This window comes from Chelonia mydas, chromosome 3 (assembly GCF_015237465.2).
Source record: "Chelonia mydas isolate rCheMyd1 chromosome 3, rCheMyd1.pri.v2, whole genome shotgun sequence".
Taxonomy (NCBI): Eukaryota; Metazoa; Chordata; order Testudines; family Cheloniidae; genus Chelonia; species Chelonia mydas.
Genome location: NC_057851.1, coordinates 200,941,371 through 200,963,505, shown reverse-complemented (window position 1 = coordinate 200,963,505; position 22,135 = coordinate 200,941,371). Strand labels below are relative to the sequence as shown.

The 22,135-nt window shown below is 54.7% G+C and overlaps 1 protein-coding gene across 3 annotated transcripts in view; it reads left to right on the top strand.

Moving 5' to 3' along the window:
* Positions 1–22,135, top strand: part of LOC102937867 (phosphofurin acidic cluster sorting protein 2) — a 108,975-nt gene that overhangs the window by 53,112 nt on the left and 33,728 nt on the right. For all 3 annotated transcript variants that reach the window (XM_043544173.1, XM_037896289.2, XM_043544174.1), the window contains exon 2: positions 14,879–14,966. In XM_043544173.1, coding sequence (XP_043400108.1) covers positions 14,879–14,966 — 88 coding nt within the window. The remainder of the gene's footprint in view (positions 1–14,878; positions 14,967–22,135) is intronic.

Sequence of the window (22,135 nt, the reverse complement as noted above, 5' to 3'; positions counted from 1 at the left end):
CACTGACGACTTGCAATGCACCTCTCCGCCTGGCTGTGTGCCCTGCAATCTGGCTCCCACTGAGCCCATTCAAAATGCTGCTGTTGAGATCTTCCCCCGGCTGTGTCACCCGCTTTCTAAGCCCCTCCAATGGTTCCCCCGACTCCAGTGCATCAAACACACAGCCCTTGACCTTGCCCTTAACGCCCCTTTACTGCTTAGCCAGGCTGTACCTAGCCACCCTGTTGTTCTGACCTCCGCCCCCAACTTTGCTGGGCCAGCCGGGCCAGCCTCCATTGCTCTCTGGTGGCGTCTGCCTCTCCCAGCGGGGCAATCCATGCTTTCTTCCATGCCACCTCATAGGGATTGCAAACCTCTCCATCCAAATCTACAAAGCTACCCCCCGAACCGCCTTTGAATCCTTCTCCTGAAACTCACCTCTGCAGAGCTGCCTTCAGCAAAAGGCCACCTGAGAACAGCTGGGCAGGTGCCCTGTTCCGATCGCCGCGACTGATTGGCTCATTATGCCAACCACTTGTGCCTATGGCAGTCTGCAGTGAAATACCCGGTTGTTGTTTCCCCACTCCTCTCTCCCTCCCACCCCCGCTAGTTCATTTCACCCACCAGTTCCCCCTCATCTTTTAGGTGAAAGCCAAATACCCCTTGTTGTACACGAGCAACAGTGATTGGATCATCCAGGCATGTCCCACCAGCACATGCCAACATGCCACTGAAATCTGCAGCGTATAGATTTGTACCTGTCAGCAAATGCACTTGCATCGAGTCAGTGGGCTCCCTGCCCCCCAGGAACTCACAGATGTAGACCTTCACGTACCCTGGGGGTCAGAAGTGAACAAGAGGATGAATCTCTAGATCTCTGCTGTGTGGTTTGTTGGGGACAGTGAGCTGCTTTATTGCTCTCTCCTAATTCTAAAGCTGCCTCTCACCAGTTGTGGTGTTAAGTCAGTTTTTCTGAAACACCAGATCGTCTAGACCTGGATTTCCTTCTGGAGATCAGTTTCACTTTAACTTGGAATCGGAACAGCCCGGATTGTTATCTCATGCCGCCGGGAGAGGTGGGATTGGAATCGCTGCTCTGCTGAGATCAAGGAAAGGCTGGCTTTGCTTTCCTAGCCAGATGCATCCCTGTTGTGGAGGAAGATTGCTACAGAGGAGATCAAATAGGAAAGCTTTCCCAAGTGGTCCTTGCTGCTCCGAGACTGAAGTCTAATGATAAGCCTAACAGAGAGGGGCCAGGCTGACCGGAGAATGACGACGAGCGAGATATTCATCCCAGATGAATAGCCAGCATTGTGTGCCTAGTTGCATGAAAAAAATTGAGATGGCTAGTGAAGAATGCAGCTTCTGAGGTCTGCACAGGACCATGTCTGCTCTCATAACAAGGGTCAGCTCAAATCCCAAAAGGTAGAATTGTAACCAGTAGTTGAGTCTGGGATCAGTTTCCTTCATTTGCAAATGAAGGATCTGTTCTGAGTTAGTGACCTTCTGGGAAATTACTTTTCTTCAGTGCCTCCGTTTCCCTAGCTGCAAAGTGGGGGAGAATACTGTAACTCACCAGGGTGTTCGGAGGCTTAGGTCCTGTTTATTCTCAGACTTGCTCATGTTTATTTAAACTGGTTCAGCCACACTGGGACAAACCAGTTTGGACACTCTCATTTAAGTTTAAGCATGTCTTATCGTGGTTTTGTTTCCACCTATTCCTAAGGCTGTGTCTACACACATACAGAAATGGCACCACGTAACTTAAATCAGTTTAAAAACTGCTAGCCTGGTGCAAACCCTTGAGTGCACAGTCTTATATTGCTTTAAGCCTGGTGCATATCTGGTTAAACAAAACCAGATGCTGTGTCCACAGATGATGTTCCACTGGTTTAGCTAAATCTGTTTAAAATGGCCCCTCTGGTTACACCAGTGCAATGGTGTGTGTAGACCAGGCCTATTCAGTTAAACTAAACCAAAGTAGCAACAATGAGGTTTACACCTGCTTTAAACTGGAATAACTGTGTCCCTGTGCACTGATTTAACCAAATCTGTTTAAATTGCACCTTCGGTTAAACTGGTACAACGCTGCATGTAGACAAGCCCAGGTAATGCTTGTGTCGGGCGTCGTTACTCCTATGCCAGGCTGTGGGGAGGAGCTGCCGCTCTTCATTTCCTCAAGGAGAGGGGGACAAAGATGATAATGTTCAGACTGAAAAGGAAATGAGGATGCTGACCCTGAATGGGAAGGTTTGGAATTAACCAGCAAATGCCCGGGGAAGGAGGACTCAGCCCCCTGCCCTGGTGCTGCCCCACGTGCCCGGTAACAGAAAGCTAGTCTCCCAGCAGTGCATTTCCACTGGTTTGCGGGTGTGATGTGGCTTGAAAGCAAGGCTGACTTTGTCATGCTGAACTCCGGCCGGGCCCAAAGTCTTCAGGCCCCTAGTTTCTCTGTAATGTGCTTGTTAAGGTGCAGTCAGTCTTTAGAGCCCAGGCACGAAACAGTTGTCAGCAGGACGACGGACTTCGCTTGTTTGTCATGAAGCGTGTATCCTCGGCTTCTCATTGAGGGGCCAAAATGGAGAGCGAGGAGACTGCTGTCTGTGCTTGGGTTAGTTGTGATCCGGGCCATGCCAGATAACATGGCATCATGTGGGTACCAGTATGGGCTCCAGAAGGCAGCACACTTGGGTGACCTCCTGGGTTTGGGGAATCTTGTCAGTTGCCAGTGAAGACGTGCGTCCGGTAGAAGGTGAGACCAAGTCTTAACCGAGATGTCCCATTGCAAGATGACTGGGATCTCTCAGCAGGTTGCCAGGATATTGGTGTCATCGCTGTCTAATCTGGAGGCTGGGGAGTGGACCATAATTAACTCGCTGGGTATCCAGAATTTGTGCCTTGCAAAGGATGTCCTAATGCCCTGGGATAACTGCTGTAAGAGGAAAGCTATCGATGTTTTGAGTATCGTCTGCTTAGTCCTTCTGTCGCTCACAGAACTCCCCAAGGGTCTTGCAAGCTGAGGAGGAACCATCCGATGCCTTTTTGAGCATGAACTCCGGTTGCCTCAGAAGAGATTAGTGGTTTTGTTGATCATTGATAATAGGCTGTACCGATGCCTCAGAAAGGCCAAGTCAGCTGACTCTGCTCATCGGAACCGGCAGAGCAAGGCTGCACAGGTAGTAATGGTCTGCACGCCTCACCTGGGAGGCTCCCAGGGGGAAACCTGCCCTCTTTCATTCCTGATAAAGCTCTGGCTCTGAAAGTCCAGCTGCTCCCTTGAGACAGCTGCCTCCCCTCTGTGTGGCAGCCAGAGCTGCTTCTGCTCTGCTCTCAGACCTTGATGAAATGAACCTTTCTTGACAGGCGTGGCTGCTTTGCTGAAGAGTTGTACACTGAATAGTGCAGTACACCTCAGTGTGCTGCCTGCAGCCCAGAGCTTACTCTTAGCCACTCGTGCATGCTTCTTGCTGTCGCTGCTTCTGCTCCGATTGTATGAATTTTGTGGCACCGTCCTTTCCTCGAAGACTCTGCCAGCTCAGGAAGTGTGGGTAGCTTAGAAACCTGTTCTCTGGTTGTATGAGTCTGGAATCTCAAACGGTGCAAGCTGGGCATTCCTGCCAGAAAGGGGCATTGCTGGGGCTACTGGGATGGAGAGAGCAGTGCATACTGGAACTCATCTATAGGGGGGCTCACCTCCATGTTAAAGATGAGGGTACATTGCAGCACTTGGTGGGCTGCACTTCAGCCACCAGGGTATGAAGTTGATACTCGTGTATAAGGATAGTAACGTGGCGGAGTTCCCAGTGTCGTCCTCCTGGTCACATTTCAGGATCTTCATTCCATCCTTCTCGTCTTTGATCTCTTCATGGGTTTGACACTGTTGGTCACGTTGCCCTGCTTGACATCTTGACCTTCCTTGGCTTTTGACTTTCTCCTCCTGGTTCTTCAGCTTTTCTTTTTCTCTTGCACTTTCTAGGGGCTGGCATGTGGCTTTTGTCCCCTCCTCTTTTTCCCTTGCATCTGTTCCACTGGGTGATCTCATCATCTTACACAGCTGCATTTCCCAGCTTTACACCGCTACCTCTCCGCACCTGACTGCTTTCCCTCTGTGCAGTCCCGCTCCGTCTCAGGCTGTGTCTGAGTTAAGCTAGTGCAAACCCCTGTGTGGGCACACTTCAATCTGTTCACAACTGGCTTATATGGAGTTAGCTTAGTTAGGTAACGGATAACAGGTAGGCGAGGCAGCATGTAATGATCGCTGCTCCTGACTGCTAACAATTGCACATATCTTATTCTTTTTGTTATCCAGTCTCTGGCCAGTTTGTCTCGTCTGCCTGTAATGTCTTCTCCTTTACACTGTAAGATATTTGGGGCAGCTCTTATAGCATAGACACTACTCCAATATAAATGTTAAATGATAATACTGAAAGGTAGCAAACTTAAAACGGGTGAAAATATTTGTATACCATGCTTAACTAGCCTGTGGAACCCATTGTCACAAGGTATGAGTGAGACCAGGAGCTATACACACAAATATTAAGAGACTGTCCCTGCCTGTAGAGCTTATCGCATACCTGTTTTTCCACAATAGCCGAATGTCATAGAAATGTCGGGCTGGACGGGACCTTGAGAGGTCGTCAAGTCCAGCCACCTGCTCCGTGGCAGGACCAAGTAAACTTAGACCATCCCTAGACCTAGACCATTCTTAAAACCCTCCACAACCTCCCTTGGAGTCCTATTGCAGAGCTTAACCACCCTGAGACATAGAAAGTTTTTCCTAATATCTCACCTAAATCTGCCTTGGTGCAGATCAAGCCCATTTCCTCTTGTCCTTCCTTCAGTGCTCGTGGAGGACGATTTATCCCTGTCCTCTCTGTGACTGCTCTTGACGCATGTGAAGACTGTTCTCAGGTCCCCCCTCCACCTTCTTTTCTCAAGACTCAACACACCCAGGTCTGTAACCTTTCCTCCTAGCTCAGGTGTTCTGAACCTTTGATCATTTTGTTGCTCTCCTCTGGACTCTCCCCAGTCATGCTCCTTAAAACATGTTACAGCCACTCCAAACGTGGGGAACAAAGACGCCAATGTAGGCAGCTAGGCCGAGGTGGCTGAGGTGCCTTTTGTGACAGGCTGAAGGCCCTAACACACTGCACCTGCACCGCTATGGGACTCCTGCACATGCTGGCCTGACTTGTTACTCTAGCAGGAAAACCCCCATTGATTTCAGGGCGACAGGATCAGGCGAGTAGCAGAAGCCACTGGAAGCAGCAGAAAAGCACGTTTCTGGCCTATGGGAGAATATGCTAATATATTGTGGCTTAAGGCATTTGCTGACCGTGTCACAGAGCTGTATGGGGCAGGCCCAGGGCAGTGAATGCAGAGTCAGAACTTTTCTGGAGAAATGATGTGGTGGTTTGCTCTAAGCATAGCAGCCTGGTAAGGATTTCTGATGATCAGATCAGCTCAATCCCCAAAGAGTGCCTAACCCTCCGGAGAGCTGCTCTGGGACGGCGGTTAGCTGTTGCCAGGCTGCCCAGTTGTGGACACAGCGCTGTGCTACTCTAGGAAGAGACCAGAAAAGGGACCGAAAGGAATGCCGTATTTATTGCGTCTCAGTGACCTCAGATCAGATTGGCTGAGTTTGCACATAAAAGGATTTTTTTTTTTTTTCTAATTGCCAGCCCTGCTGATCCCCCCAGAACCTGACTCCGGCTGAGTTCTTTCCTTCCCTTGTATCTCCCCAGTAATAACCATCTTGCTGCTCTGCTTTGGCCTTCAGTTATGCCACTGACTTCAGTGGGAGTTTTGCCCGAGTGAGCACTGAGCAAAAGTCGAGCACTGACGTCTGGATCCGGCCCCAGGGAGCAGAGCTCTGCAGGGAGAGGGGCCTGTTCTTACAGAGTTCGTTTAGACCCAGAAACGAAGCTGTGGGAGAGCCGTTGTGCGTCTGTGAATGGGGATGGAATTGGGACAGCTTGTGGCTGTGCCGGTCTGGGGTCTGAGCCCCCAGCAGTTGGAGATGAGTGGGTGGGCTGGCTCTTCTCGAGGAATAACTTGGCTCAGGAAAGAAGTGTGAGCAGCGCAGAGGAAAACTCAATGTGTGCAAAGCTATTTCCCCTGCTGAGCAATGGGACCTCCCTTTACCCCGGTAATCCTAGGTCCGATTCCGGCTCCGGTAGGCTGTCCTTCCTCTTGAGCAGAGCTTTCTCGGAGGGTTGTTAGCGCAGAGCAGCATCAGTGCTTGGCAAGCCCTGCCAGCGCTAAGAGATGTTAAAATGGGCCGTTTCCCTCAGCCGAAGAGCCGGCCTGCGAGCGGAAATGTTTGCTAAGGCCTAGGTGAGAAAGCGGCGCGTTTTGTGGGTGACCTGTAAGTGTTACTTGGAGAGCGAGCCCCTATGTGGATCAGAGCTGGTAGCACAGGGCAGTGGCTGCCCCATCTGGATCAGGAGAGACTGTCAAGTTTGGTCTGCCCCCTGCAGCCTGAAGTTGGGGGCTGCCGCAAGGCTTCTAGCTGGAAAGGGCGGTCAGTTCACTTCCTAGGCTCCACACGCTGCTTAGTGAAATGCCAGGGCAATCCTACAGAAATCTGCAAAGTGAATGGCCGGACCTTTCACAACCTGGATGCTGCAGATACCTGCAGATGCTGGTGCTTGCAGATACCTGCTTTGGGACAGGGCTAGTTCAGGAGTGGCTGGAAGGGGGACAGTCATCGCATGGGCTTTTGATAGGTCTCCATTCTGCCTTCTGTTGCTCAGAGGAGGCAGCAGCTGGCATTCTTCTGAGAAGTAATTTGAGTGCACAGATCAGGACAGGCATTTGCTCATCTGATCAGCTGTATAGAACCCAGAGGGGATGGCTCAGTCTTCGAAGAATTAGATGTGAACTCTAGGCTCCGATCCTGGCAGGATTTGATTTTAGCCCATTATCTTTGCATGAGTCATATGCAGCTGAGTTAGGCTAAGAATGCTGATGTTAGAGCCCAGGGAACTTTTTGTAATTTGGGGTATGTCCTTGGGCAAAATGCGCCCTCCCAAATCTGGGCACTGCACCCCCAGTCCTACCACAGCCTTGAGCTATTCCTGCCGTGTCCTTTGGAGGTGGGGGGAGCAGCGCCGCACACAGTATTCCAGACCAGGGTGCTCCATTGCTTTATGTAACGGCATGGCAATTTTCAGCATTGTTCTCTAGCTCATTCATTATGCACCCTGATGTACTCCCCCCTCCCCAGCTTTGACCATTGCTGCGCATGTCAGAGAGATTTTCGCTCAGCTCTTCGCGCTGATGCTCAGAGCTTTTCCCGGAATGGCTCCAGTTCATTTAGAGCCCAGGAATGTGCATAAGCAGTTCAGATTTTCCTTCCCAGGTGCACTACCCTTTGTTTTCATGGGTGACTTGCCTCTGCTCTTTGCCTAGCCTGTGTAGGTCCCTGGGACCTTCCTCTCCAGGGAGGGCAAAGCTTCCTGAGGAGCAGTAATTGCTTCCTGGGGGAGACACCTGCCTCCTGACTCGTGAACCTTTTGCTAATACTCCCAGAGTGCAGCATCACCGCTGTGGCTTGTGCCTTTTCTCATGCCATCCGCTGCGCTTAGGCCTCATTTAGGCTGGCAGAAACGGTGGCGTTTTAAAACGTGTTCTCTAACTGACATAGCGGGGTGCAAGCCAGAGCAGGGAGGGGCTATGTCACCCACATGCCCTGCAACCTGGACTGCTGCCAGTCACACCCTGGGTGTCTGTGGACAGCCACAGCCTGCTCCAGCAGTTCTGACCCCAGCAGCCTGTCGGCAAACACCAGCCGCACTCTGGCTCCTGCCAGGCTTGGTTACTGCTCCCAGGGTGACCCCAGCACATGCCCAGTCCTGGATTCCCCCCAGAAACGTGTGTTCTGCGTGTCCAGCCCTCTCCTGGGCAGCCCAGATGTGTTAGGTATGTTGCCCCTCTCAGGGGATCGGTACACAGCAGTCTACCTCAGCTCGAGTTACCCACCCAGTTCACAACGCTGGGTTAGTTCTAATTAAAGAATAAAACGAGTGCATTTAATTGCAAGGAGAGAGCTGTTCAGGGTACAAGTAAAGAGGCACGAAAGTCAGAAATGGTTCCAAGAGAAATAAAGATAAATCGCTTCCCAAGCTGGGCTTGGCTCACGGTGAAGTCCGTGAGCACGTGTCCAGTAACGCTGCTGACCAAACCCTCCAGCCAGGATCTGCTCCCAAAGCCCAATAAGCATTTCTTTCCTGGTCTTAGGTGAACAGGAGAGAGATGGGCGGAGAGAGAGGACCGGGGGGTTGCCCCTCACTTTTATAGTTCAGTCCTCTTTTGAAATGCATTGTCCTGAGGGTGACCCCTAGGTAAAGGTCTTTCCCCCGGAGACAAGGAGACAAGGAGTCGGGGGTGCGGGGAGAGGTTCCATGCTGTTGTTTGCTGAGATCAAATCTGTTTGTTCCTGCCCGGTCCTTGCCAAAGAATGGCCACTTGGTAGTCGATGGCCCATCAGCTTTGTTGGCACCTGCCTGGCTGGGGCAACAACTTGTCCTTTGTCTTTGAGAAGCAGGTTTACCCCCCCCCCCCCAGACTTGCCTGGCGAACGCCCTTCAGTCATGAGTTCGGCTTCTGCTCAGAGCGTTCCATAGAGTGCTGCTCCAGCCCTGTCCATGAGATGATGTTAGCTGTCAGATGACCCCTCCCCAGGCATATCTGTACAAAGATTATTGCCGTGGTGTGCAGGGTGTGACGGTGGGGGGGTGTTCCGTCACACTACCACAGTCTACCTAGCATGGTTTAAAACTGTACTTCAGCCAGGCAAGTTGTATTTTAACACACATTGGCTACAGCCCAGCTGGCTGACGCACGTCCAATACCCTGTCTGCATGCGGGTTTTAAAACGTGTGTTAGTGTGTTTGCTAACAGGTTAAAAGTTCCCCTTGTCTAGCTGAGCCCAGAGTCACTTCCTTGCTCTGGGGTGGAATTCCCCTGTGGGCTCTCAGGGCTGGCATGAGGCAGGGGGTGGATTTAGAGGACAGCGATGCTGCCGAGGCTTTGTTCTGGCCCTCGCCTAGGGCTGAACGTCATCTCCCCTGCTCTTGGCAGTTCACACCCCTGCAGTGGCCTTAGCCCCCTGCGCCAGGAGCTTTTCTTGCTGTGTCGATTGTTCGGCCCTGACTCCACCCACTAATGGCCGGGGGGCCTGGCTCCGGGTCTTCTCTTTGCATTTCCTCGCCAGGTTCTGCAGGGCAGATGGCTGCTCGCCCTAGACCCGGCTGCCTGGCGCTGTGGGAGAAGGGGGATGTATTCAGCATGCAGCCTAGGCTCCCTTTCCGTGCCTGGGTTACTCCAGGTCAGCATGAGAGCATGTCTCTGCTGCTGCTCGCTCTTCCGCTTCAGCCCTGGGTTGGCCCTGCTGGGAGATGCTCAGAAGGAGCTGGAAAGCCCCAGGCAGGCAGGCGAGGCTGTCTGAATACAAACTCAGCCGTGGAGAGCTAGCCGGGAAAGGCGGAAAGGGGCTGCTACAGCGGGGACCTAGGAGCCTTGTGGGCTCAGCCTCTTCCTGCCTCTCTCAAGCTCGTTTTAGGGGAGCCTGGTTCTTCCCAGCAGGGGTCCTTCAAGCTGCCCCGGGGGAAGTGGCAGAGGTGTGTATTTCAGGGGCTCTGAGCCCCTCTCCCCCGGACAATCGGGGGCAGCAGCAGTGCCTCCATGTGGTTCTCTTCCTACCCCCTGCCCTGGATTTAACAGGGCCAGCCCCACCCCCTCTGCTCTGTTTCCTTCCCCATGTACCACAGCCAGAGCCCACTTCCCTGTCTCCGGCAACGCAGCCCTAGTCCCCAAGGGCGTCTGGCTGGCGACAGCTGCTGTCTCTAATCACAGGACTCCCGTGGGCACCGCAAGGAGGCGGCTGCCAGCCGGCGCAGGGACTGGGACAGCGAATGCCAGCTCTGCTTGCTCAGACTGGAGCCACAGGAGCCCAGCCGCAGCCGCTCGGGCTACTCTCCCTGGGTGGCCCCTTCCAGGGGCGCTGTGTGCCGGGGGGCTTAGGTGCACTGCTCCCCTCTCCTCGGCCTCCCGAAGGTCTGAGTGCCCAGGGGATTGGCAGGGGCAGGGCTGCCGCTCAGGGTCTGCCCCGCTCAGTGCAGTGGTGGGGAGCCACAAGGCTGGTGCTGCTGTAAAGCTGTTCGGTGCTGGGGAGTGCCAGGGCTCTGGCAGCTGCCTGGCCCCTCGCTGACCTCCGCTTGCAGAGGAATTCATTTGGGGTGCCCCTCCCCCTTGCCTTCTCCCTGTTGTGCATCACCCTGCTGCTGGCCCGCTCTCTGGCTCTGCCTTCCTGACAGCAGGGCACTACCCTTTCAGAGGGCAGCCCAGGTCCCTTCTTAGGTGTGCGTCCCCCCCAAGCTGGAGTCTCTCCTGGACATGTGGGCGTTCTGGAGTCCCAGGCCAGGAGGGCCCGTGGGGATCACCTACTTTGACCCCCTGGAGACACAGGCCAGAGACCTGCCCCCCAATCACTCCTGGAGCAGAGCTTTTAGAAAAAGAGCCAATCTGGACTGAGAAATGGCCAGGGCTGGAGAATCCACCAGGGCCCTGGGTAAATTGTCCCAGGGGTTTACCAGCGTGACCTGATGGCAGGCTATCCCCCAGAGCGCCTGGAGGTGAGTGTCCCACAAGAAGCGTGTGGGGGTAGTGGCTTGCCTGGAATAAATGTGTGCCCGTGGGCGGGTGTTTTCCCCTTTCTCTCCAGGGGCACGGGGGGAGGAGGGGCTGAGCTCCTTTTCCTCTGCAGAGCTCGAGCCCTGGGTTTCCCTTGCACTCTGACTCTGGCCACAGCCAGGGCTTTTCCAGCCAGCCGGGACCCATTGAAAGGCCTCTCAAGCCTTGTAGAAATCAGGCAAAAGGCTCCCATCACTGGTGAGCAATTAAAGTCACTCTCTGAGCCGGGCCTCCTGCCTTAGGGGCGCAGCAGTTGCCAGACTGGATCAGAGCAGCGGTCTGTCTAGACCTGTCCCTGTTTCTGACCCTGGCCAGTACCCCCAGCTGTGCCTGCTGCAGAGAAAGGTGCAAGAAACCCTCTAGTGGACGATTGACTCGCCTGCCCGTAAGGCTCCGTCAGGTTCAGGGCTGGCTTCTGCCCAGCTGCAGGAGGATTTACGCGACTTCCAAATGCTTTTGCCCCCTCGCAGATGTAGGCAGGGTGTTCTCCTTCGGCAGAGCAGGGGCCAGCCGTTTCTGGATCCTACTCCACCTTTGTCCTCGCTGATAGCTCGAGTTCCTCGGCTGCGGGGTGCTGGGCTTTCTCATTTGGGTCAGTCTGGGAGAGACCAGCCTCAGAGCTGGATCCTGGCTGGAGAACTAGTGCTTGAAAAGTACTAGCAGGAGCAGGGGAAATAGGAAAGAGGCAGGCGTTAAAGAAGAACTGCTGTTTATAATCCGTCGAGCAAGAATAGAGGTTTGCAACACTGGTGAATAACAGTTTCCTTGTGCAAAGCGTTAATGCTGAGGGCGAGATGTGCAAAGGACCTCCCCAGCAGGCATGCGTCCTGTCCCAGGACAATGAATGTGATACCAAAACCCGGTGAACCTGGCAATCACTGCCTGGGAAGTCCAACTTAAATCTCTGGTAAAATAAAGCCATAACTATGAAGAGGGACAAGTTGCTAACCCCCCGGTGATGTGTCCCTTGAGCACTGAGCAGCCTTGGGGTTTGCAGAGAAAATCACACGAGGCAGACTGGAGTCCCTAGAATACAACACACTACAGTCCCACTTCCAGGCCTGTGCACTAATATCCCCACCCACAATACAACCAACCACCTTCCCTACCCAGGCATGAACCCAGACCCTGAAAACAGAGCATCCTGCCTTCCGGAGAGACAGCGCGGCAGGGGGAGAGTCCACGGGCAGAAGCTTTGCAGAGCGAATGAGCACAAACTGGAAATAGAATGGGGGGAGAAGGGAGGTCAGGCCTCTAATCAACATGAAAAAGGTGAAAGGGAAATAGAGAGAGGTTTTCTACAGCACTCTCCAAAATCCCACGGGGTAGGGAAGAAAGAAGCTTCTGTAGCGGCGAGATTTCCTAGCCAGGAGCGCTCAGATGTCTGTGCTTCGTAGATTTAATTGTAAAGCCAGAAGGGACCATTAGATCATCTAGCCTGACCTTGTGTACAACACAGGCCTGTGAATGTCACCCACTTACTCCTTTATTGGCTAAAACATCTTCCAGAAAGGCTCCAGTCTGGCTCTGAAGATCCCCAGAGATGGAGAATCCACCAGTGCCCTTGGGAGTTTGTTCTGGGGGTTGGTCACTATTAAACATCTGGGCCTTATTTCTAGCTGGAGTTTGTCTGGCTTCAGCTTCCAGTCACTGATTCTTGTTCTGCCTGTCGTGATTAGACTAAAGAGCCCTTCAGCACCTGGCATATTCTCCTTCACTGTAATCAAGTCTCCTCTCAATCCTTTTAATAAACCAAACTGTGCTCTTTCCTTCTCTCACAAGAAAGTATTTTCTCCAGCCCTTGAACTATTCTTGTAGTGCTTTCTGGCACCCTCTCCAATTTTTCTACATAAAAAACATGGACCCCAAAACTGGACACGGTATTCCAGTATCAGCCTCCCCGGTGCTGCACACAGAGGTAAAAATCACCTCCGTATTCCGACTCACTCCTCCCCTGTTCATACATCCCAGGATCGCGTTAGCCCTTTTTGCCACAGCATCGCACAGGGAGCTCACGTTGAGTTGCTTGTCCACAAAGAGAGCCCAGCTCCTTTTCGGAGTCACTGCATACCAGGGGCCAGTCCCCTGTGTTGCAGGGCTGGCCTGCATTCCTTGTTTCCAGATATGTAACTGCATCTGACTGTATTAAATCAAATTTTGTTTGAATGGGCCCAGCTTACCAAGCGATCCAGATTACTCTGTGTGACTGAGCCTTGTTCTCTTCCATTTTCACCACTCTGCCAATGTGTCATCTGCAAATTTCATCAGCAGCGATTTTTATATTGGGTTCCAGATTATTGATAAAAATATTGGGGAGTACCAGGTCTCATGCTGATCCCTGCAGAACCCACCAGGAACCAGTCTCATGTAAGGATTCCCCATTGATAACTGCTTTCGGGATCGGCCGCTTCTTTAGCCATTTAACGGGGCTTCACTGCTATTGTATAATGCTAGTATTTTTGATGGAGCGTTGGATGGTGCTAAGTCAAAGGTCTTCCCAAGTCTCAGGATATTACATATGTGCAACTGCCTTGTCATCGCGTCAAAGAATGCAATGAGGGTTGTTTGCTGATAACTGTTTTCCATAAAACCGTGTTGACTGGCATTAATTATTGTCTGAATCCTAGATTAGCTTTAGCATTATTTTGCTCAGCATTGGTGGCAGGCTCACTGGCCTCTAGCTACCTGGGTCAGCCTGCTGAGGAAGCCCATGAAGTACATGCCCAGGACAGTAGGTTTGCCACTAAAATGTAAAGCAGGCAGAGTGTACAGATCTGGCAGAAAGGCAAGAGATGCAGAAAGAACCTCCCAGTATTTATAGCCTGCGCCACCTTCTCTGAAATGGCCAGGGTTCAAAAATGAACTAGATAAGTTTATGGAGGGTAGGTCCATCAATGGCTATTAGCCAGGATGGGTAGGGAGGGTGTCCCTAGCCTCTGTTTGCCAGACGCTGGGAATGGGCGACAGGAGATGGATCACTTGGAGATTCCCTGTTCTGTTCATTCCCTCTGGGGCACCTGGCATTGGCCACAGGGATAGGGATCTCCTAGCAATGAGGGATTTCAGCTCCCCGTTGATGCTTTTGGGCAGAGCCCCCCACATCCTCCGGGGAGTGACAAGTTCATCTCCCTCTGGCCCTATTGAATGCTCTGGTATCTGAGCACAGGACAGACCAGCAGGGCTGAGTTCGCAATGCTCTTGGGCAGTGCAAGGCTGGAAAGCCTCCTCTGCGAGCTCCAGCCCTTCCAGTTGTGGGACCCTGGCTTAGCTGTGTCAAGGGCACTTAGACCTGCCCTGCAGCACCCCCAGCTCTTCGTGCGCCCTCTGTTCCAGCCTGTAGCCGCTCCTCAGTTCCCTGCCTGGCTCCCCTCTGCTTTGCCTGGCAGATTAGGAAGGGTGCTTTCTGCCAGTGCTGGGAGACCAATTCCACCCAGCCCTGCCGGCCTCTGCTCCACATCGCGTGGCCGGGCCAGCCGAGCGCAGGTGGTGGGTGGTTGTTTGCACATCGCTGTGTTTGCAGGCATTTGACTAAGCCGTTGAGTGGCTCAGAGGACTCCTCTCCTTGGCAGAGCCTGTGGGTTGGTTCAGGGGCTGGACCTGTGGGAATAGGCAGTGCCACTTTCTGCCCAGCCTCCTCCCTCCCCCGGCAGGCACACAGCGCACCGGGATGGAGGGTGGGCTCAGGGCAGCCTGCTCTGGCCCAGGGGTGTTGGGCTGGGATTCCCATGTTTCTGGCTCAGCCAGGCTGGGGAGTATGAAGCTGCCACAGGGAGCGAGCAGAGGCGTAATGTCTGAATGGGAATATTTGTCTTGTTAAGTCCCAGATCAGAGGGATCTAAGTGCTTTAGTTTATAAATAAACAGCCCTGGTGGCCAAGGTAGCTTTACTGAGGGCTGGCAGCAGCCCTGCTTGGGAAGGATCTGTCCACCACACGGCCTGCGACTTCCTGTCGCACCGTAATCCCTTAATCCTACTTTAGCTCTGTTAATGTTCCTCCTTCCCTTTCTGCTCTGATCCGCTTTCTCGGGGGCGGGGGGTAGGAGGGGGGTGAATCCGGCTGCTCCTCAGCTGAGCGTGTGCCTGTGGTGGGGAGAGGCGGCCGCGGCTCGGCGCCATCCCAGCTCCCGTCCGGACGGCTCGGACCATGCGGCAGGGCCCCGGGGATGGTGGTGCCTGAGTGTGTCCCATTCTCTCTCTCTTACAGACTCTGCAGCCTGCGCCTGAAGAAGCTCACCGTGCTGAGGGAGCTGGACAAGGAGCTGAGCTCGGTGCTCATCGCGGTGAAGATTCAGGTGAGCTGCTGCCCCAGTGCAGCGCTGAGGGGTGGGCAGGCTAGTGCTGCGGGCATTTTCTGCCCTTGTTCCTCTCTCTGTTAGCGCCACTGTCGAGTCCCCGGGACCGGGGTGAGCTCTGGCGCCAGCGGGACCAGCTCTCCTGGAGATCAGTGGTCGCTGCCCCTGCCCGCTTGCTCTATGCTGAATTAGTGGCCAGGCCTGCAGTCCTGTGATGCGGGGCTGGAACCAGTTCTTTCCTCCTCGCCCTCTCCCCTTGCCCGAGCATCCGCTCCTGTCCCGTGGGAGGCAGCCCTGTGCGGGCGTTCCTTGGGCTGAGGGAGCCAGCGGCCCCCGGGGAAGGAGGCCCTAAGGGGCTGGATCTGAGCAGAGGGCCTCTCTCGACTCTTGTCCCCACACGTAGAGAGGGACACTTAGCTGCCAGTGCTCGGGTTCCCCAGGCAGAAATCTCAGACTCCATGTAGATCTTCCCCTGCGTGCTGCAGCCCTGGCTGGTCTCTCCTCCCTGCCGTCTGCCGCACCTGGCACCAGGGATGGATGCAGCATGCTGCCAGCACTCTGTTACAGGTCCAGCCAAAACTAGCTAGCGTGGCCCATTGCCTCTCTGTCCCCCGTGGGCCCTGGAGAGTGACGACCCCAGCCTACCCCCAGCATGGTCTCTTCCATGAGTATCTGGCTCTGGCGCGTCAATGGACCCCTCTGTCTGGGTGGGACGCCTGTGATGATGCTGACACTTGGCCCTGGACCCAAGAGGCTCTGCTCTGCAGCTACCTGGATAGCATCTGGAGGGCAGCAGGATGGGAAGCACCCTGGCTCCCTGAACACCTAGGCTCTGCCCTGCTTTGGGGCCTTCCATCTGGGGCTGTCCAATGTATTATACTGGGCCTCCCGAACCCTAGGAGCTCCCTCCTTTCCTGCAGCCACGTTATGCCCTGTAAACGGCTCTGCACAACCGGCAGGGACGCACCGGGAGGGAAGGAGCTGGAGTGCAGGGGATGTTTTAGGGTGGCGGGATGTAATGACTGGTGCCCAAACACCAGGGGAACGCTCTGGTTTTGGGGAGGAGAAAGCTCCCTTGGGTCTCTCGTGGTGATGAGTGGTTAGGGTAACCTGTCACCAGATCAGGAATGGCTGGTAATGACCACCGGAGTCAAGGGTTTGTAGCCCCGTCCTCCAGCAGACACCCCCGGGTCTGCTTCTCTCTCGCACAGCCTGGCACGCTGATAAAGGCTTGCTGAATGCAACTGACATGGGGCTTAGTCTCATCCCAAGATCACGACTCTGTGCTCAGCTTGCCTGACCAGTCTGTCTTAGGAACACCTCGCTCCAGCCTGCGTGAGGAGCAGGAAGAGGACAGGGGGAGCAATGCTGTGTGTGAGAGGGGGAGAGAGACCAACCTGGTGGAGGTGATTTTTCTTCCTCCCTACAAGCCCATGTGTGTGATCTCCCGTGCCAGCCTCCCCTTTTTGTTGTCCTGGACGATCCTGCTGCCTTCCCCTGTGAGTGGGAGATCCATCCTACCACCTCTTCTTCCTCACAGGGAGCAGGGATCTCTTGCCTCTCGCTGTGTCACACGTGCACAGACCCAGGAGGCATGTGTCATCCTGCCCCCTTCCCTCCCCCCAGGGTGCGTGGGGGCCCCGTGATCCTGCCGCCATCCCTAGCAGCAGTCTCGGATGGAAGGGGGCTCTTCTGCGCTCTTGTCAGCTGGTGGAAAGCTGTGGCTGCCGTGGGAAGCAGGGTGGGGCGGGGAGGCCAGAGAGCTCTCTGCTGCAGGCATTAGGGTTTAAAGCTGGATTAGCGGTGGAAGCCTGGGTATTAATGCTGCTCCAGAAGGGAGGGCTGGTTGTGCCTGCCCCACTTGCCCTCCAGGATCCAGACCGGAGCTGTAGGAAGTATGGGGCACAGGGGGGCCAGACAGTCTCTCCAGTCCTGGCCCCTCCAGTCAGTTCTAGCATCCAGGGTTTTATTCCTGGTCTCTGCAAATACTCGCCTTGTGCCGTTTGAGACTCATCTTGGGAGGTATTGGGGGTTGTTAGCGTCGCTATAAATCCCTACCGAGCCTTCCAGGAGCCGTGAGAGCGCTGCCCAGGGGAATAGCAGAGCTGGGCGGGGGGCTGGTGGCCGGGGGGGGCGCAGCGCTCGCAGGGAGGAGGAGCTGAGACTGGGCTAGGCTGCTGCTTTAGCACTCCGGTGGTGTGAGAGGAGACCCGAGAAAGTGGAGCTGCTGGCGGCGCTGGGCTTGGCCAGGGGCTGAGAGGGGAGGGCAAGGCTGGTGAAGGCTGTAATCCCCTTGGTGGCTATCTGCATGTGACCTCTGTAAGGCTCTCCTGCCCTGTCGTCTTTGTTACTCTAAGCGCCCCATGGGCCATGAGCCTCCCATGCTCTGCAGGTTCCCTTTCACTGCATTCCCCAGCCCTCGCCCTCACTATGCCAGAGCCGCAGAGCTGAGCCGTGACCCACGAGCAGCCCGGCCCAGCGGGACGCCGCTCAGTAGGAGCTGTATTTATTCTCACATACTGTTACATTGGGTCCCGAGCACTGCCCTGTGCTCCCCCTGCCCCTCCAGAAACAGAGCCTCGTGCCCAAAATGTAGACGTTGGCAAGCCAGGGACTGATGGCTGGGACCAAGGCTGTCCTCTACAAGCAGCTCTTCTGTGAGGTCCTTGCTGCTTACCGATACTCAGTCTAAAATGGCATTGCCTCTTGCTGGTTTGGTGAAGAAATCTGTCAGCGATCACGTCCAGGAATGTCTGGGCCCTGCCTTCATTAGTAGCACTTGTCCTCCAATCAACATCTGGGAAATTAAAGTCTCCCATAATCACACAATTCCCAGTAGCATTTATTTCATTAAAGTGTTAGAGGTCTATCCGTATCCCGATCGGATCCTGGGATGGGGGGTGTCGCAGACTCCAGCACTGTCCCAGTGGAGCCTCTGTTACCTTTCTTCTCCAAAGTGATTCTGGCCCCAAGAGATTCCATTTGATACATTCCATCACTTCTAATTTCTTTACAGTCTAGTGCGTCATTAATATACAATGCTACTCCACCACCTTTACCTTTATTTCTGTCCTTCCGGTACTCCTGTTATGATTATTATTCCACCATGTTTCCATTACCCCTATAGCATCTGGCTTCACTTCCTGCACCAGTGGTTCTAGTTCCTCCATTTGTTACCCAGGCTCTTTGCATTGGTGTACAGACAGCGGCTTCCACATCTGGCCACCTTCGTCTCTTCCTTTCCTTGGGTCACCACCCGGGCTGCCTCTGTAACTGTCGCAGCCTTCCTGCCTAAGCTCCTGCCAAGGGAGAAGAAGAACGGTACAGCATGCTAAGAGAGGCATCCTTCCTAGGTCAGCTTGGTTTGCGCCAGGGCCCCCTGGAGAGCGTACTGCATGGAGCCAACGATTTTGGGAGGCACCTTACCCGACTACAAGCCCGTTCAAATCAGCAGGGGATTGCGCTGGTGCCAGTGAAGCCATGTGAGAGTTGGAGCGATCAGGTCGGAGAGCTAGCTGCTAACGGCATTGGGCGTTACGAGTGACACTCAGCAATCCTAGAAGGGCAAGTAGCATTAGTGGGTATTAATTGGCTCTGGCAGCTGACTCCAACAGTGCTTTGAAGCCGGGAAAAAGGAATGCTGAGTAGCAGATGCAAGATGCCAGTGAAGAGATGCAGGGTCTGCATTCAGATGTGGGCTGGCCAATCACCCCTCAGGCTCTCTAGGATTGAATTTCATTTGGGTTCTGCCACCCCCGGCCTGCGTGGCAGCCAGTTGCAGTCAGTATCCGGCCCTACCCTTGCCCGCTGAGGCAGAAGAACGAAATAAATCTACAGAGCCCAAAACGATACTGCCGCAGGATAGCTCCCAGTGGCCCTGCAAAGCCAAGGTCCCACAATAGAAGCCTGTGACATGCCTGAACACAGACCACAGTCCATGCCATATGCTGCCCTGGACCCGTGAGCAATGGGACAGGGGCCCCGGCTGGAAAAGGCTCCAAGACTGAGGGCACTCAGGGCACAGCAGCAATGATGGATAGTGCTCAGGTTCTGGGGGCGCAATAATAAGACCCCTCTTGTGGTGCCGTCGAGAGCAGACACTGCTTCGCGGCTGCAGATGTTCCCCCTCTGAGAGCGCATCACTGCATTCATCAGTTCCTCCCACTGCCTGAGCTCCCAAGTGTAAACCAGCGCCCGCGCTGTGTCGGAGAAACGGCCCATGCAGCCAGAGCTGCCGAGGAATTGCGATCATCCCTGGGTAATCCTGCCGGGAACTGTGGGGCCCCCAGTGCCACACGTTTCTCTGCCTGACAGGGCCAGTAAACAGGCCGAGATTGTTCTAACCACCAGTCTGAAAGGGGATCCAGGAAAGAAATTCCCATGGCCTTTGTGCTGTCCCACCAGGAGAACACAGAGAAAAATCCATGGGTGACGCCTCCCTAACCCCCCCGGGGTGGAGGAAGCTGCGCTGGGTCCGGGGCCAGCCGCTGCCTTGTTTACCACTTGCATCGCTAACATGCTGCTGCGTCCAGCACAAAGTGCCCCCCAGCATTACAGAATTAGCTGGATGCTGGGAAGAGGGGAAACAGCTCATTAGCTGAATTTGCAGATGACACTTAATGAGGTGTTGTCAGGGGAATGAAATGATCGTACAAAGGGAGCTAGTGTGACAAGAACTCTGGGTAGAGAGCGCTGCCAGAGTCATCCTTAAAAACCTGCCGCTGATCCATCTGGGGGAAGAGCTGCAAACACAGGCCCTCCCTGGGAGGGAGGGGACCGCGCCACCGTCTCTGGGAATAAGGAGGCAAGGTAACCAGCAAATAATGCTCTCCCTGTTGCAACTATATCCACAGCCTCTGGAGCATGCCCAGAGTGTGACCCTCCGATGGCCGGCTTGGTGCCCAAGCCTCTCCCTGCACAGGCGAGCACCGCCCGTGCTCCCAGGCCGACACCATCCTGCTGTGGCATTGCATCCTCACTTATCGGATGCTCAAGACAGGCTGTTGAACCCCTTTTATTTAAATGACCTTATAGGCAAAAGGACCCGTCCCAGCTGTGGGCTGCAAGTTAACTGGGTCAGTTCTAACCTGTCAGGAGTGACCAAAAGCTGATGGATGGTTAGAGACCTGTGTGACGTGAGCTGGGGGTCTCCTTCCAGGGGTGGCCCTGATCGCCATGGGGCTAGTGTGGACTGCGGAGAGGCTGAGGAGCGACTGGCTCGCTCTGGAGGTGCGTCGAGGTGAGCGGCACCGGTAGGGTACGAGGGGAGGCTGCCCCGCTGCTGTCCATGTTGTATCTGTTCCATGGACAACCAAGGTCTCCTGCGCTGCCCGTCCACCACCGGAGGTAATGATTACACGCCCTGGGCAAAGTGCTTTGGATAGGCTCTGGCTAGTGTTGGCAGGCTCTGGGGAGGCAAGGCTGCTTAGCTGGATGCATCTAACCGTTGTCTTGAAAAGTACAATCTATGCTGCCTCCTTCCCGAGCATCCCCTCCCTCTTGCTGCTTCTATTGTGCCCATTCAGGACCAGGGTTCTCCTGCCCTTTGCCATGCTCTCTGCCTCCCCTCTCACTCCGGCAAGGGGGAGGCATCTCTGGGGAGCTTGGCCTTATCTCCTCCGTTTTTCGTCTGTTGCTGCTTACTATTTCCTCTCCGTCTGGCTGCCAGCATTTCTGGTTTCTGTATGGGCCTCTCCAATCCCTCTGTCCCTTCTGGGTCCATCTGGTCCGATGTCCCCCATCCCAGAAGCCCTAGAAACCAGAACCTCTGCTGCTGCTTGGCGAAGGAGGATTGTGCAGTGGCTAGAGCAGAGCTCTGGGGAGTCAGCTGTTCTTGGGCAAGGCACTTCGGGTATTGGCTCTGTGCTGTCAAGTCAAGGCAGTGCTGCTGGCCTACCTCACTGGATATCTGGGAAGCACTTTCAGAGCCTCAGCTGCAAGGATGCAGTCGTCATCTTCTCTTGATTCCCCTCTCTTGTGCTGGACCCTGGCCCTGGGGTCTCTCCTAGTTCAGGTATGTTCTGTTCGCCTCTGTGCGGAGGAGCTGCCTGGAGGACCTCCATGAAAGGGAATGAGGAATAGGCTGATCAGTGACACGTTTACAGCCTCCAAGGGTGATCTGCAAAGGGAAACGTTGGGCTTATGCTTTTCTGCTGCTTTGACCAAGCCGGGGGCTGGAAAGGAGGTTGGGGGTTGAAAGGTTTTTCTGTCGGTGCATGGGCAACCCCAACTCTGTGTGGCCTGGAAAACCAGGACCGCTGCAGGGGCCCAGAAAGCCGGACGGGGGTTCGAGTCACTGCCTTGGCACCCGTTCACCCTGTGACTAAACACCTGGGAGAAGGGAGAGTGCAGACACCCTTCCATGTACAGATGAGAGCCGACGGGGCCTGGCCCAGAGCTGGCCTGAATGGGGGCCTTCAGCAGCACCTGGGAGCCGCTCTACATTCAGACTTTCACTGCAGTAACAAAGCATGTGACTGAACCCCCCCGAATGATGGGGTGCAGGTCTGCACACAGACCCGTACTTGGGGGGAAAGCAGCCAGCGCCCGTTCGGACAGACGTGCGGCACCGGACAGCTGTGCGGCTCTGCGCACTAGGTCCTGGGGCTGCAGACGTTCCCACAGTGCCACCAAGAGGCCAAGCAGAGGCACAGCCAGTGAGCACTGTGGTGAGTAGGTGCCCCAGAGAGTACCACCCAAGGGAGCCCGAGCGACCGTACCCTGCAGTCCTCTGGTTGGCCCAGTGCCCTGTTTAACCCCAGGGGTTGCCCGGGCAACCATACAGGGTTGTGGCCTGCTGCGACTTCCGACTTCGCTTGTCGCCTGATCTCCAGTCTCTGATCCCAAACTGACTCTGACTGGCCTGGCCTCTGACCCCTGGCCTCTGACCCCTGACCCCGGCCTGACCCGACCTCCGGTCTTTGGCCTGGTTCTACTTCTGACCTCCGGTCTCTGACCCCGGCCTGACTCTGACCCCAACTCTTGCTTACTAAACCTGGCTCTTGTGATTCCTCCTGCTCCTGCTCAGCGACTATAGTCCCTGATGTGCAGATCCTAGCTGAGTTGTGGTGAACACGAGGCCAGACTGTCTACACATTGATCCCTTACACAAACTGATGTTAGCCACATTCATTCCCAAACAAGGCCTTGTCCACTGGAGAAAGTTGCAC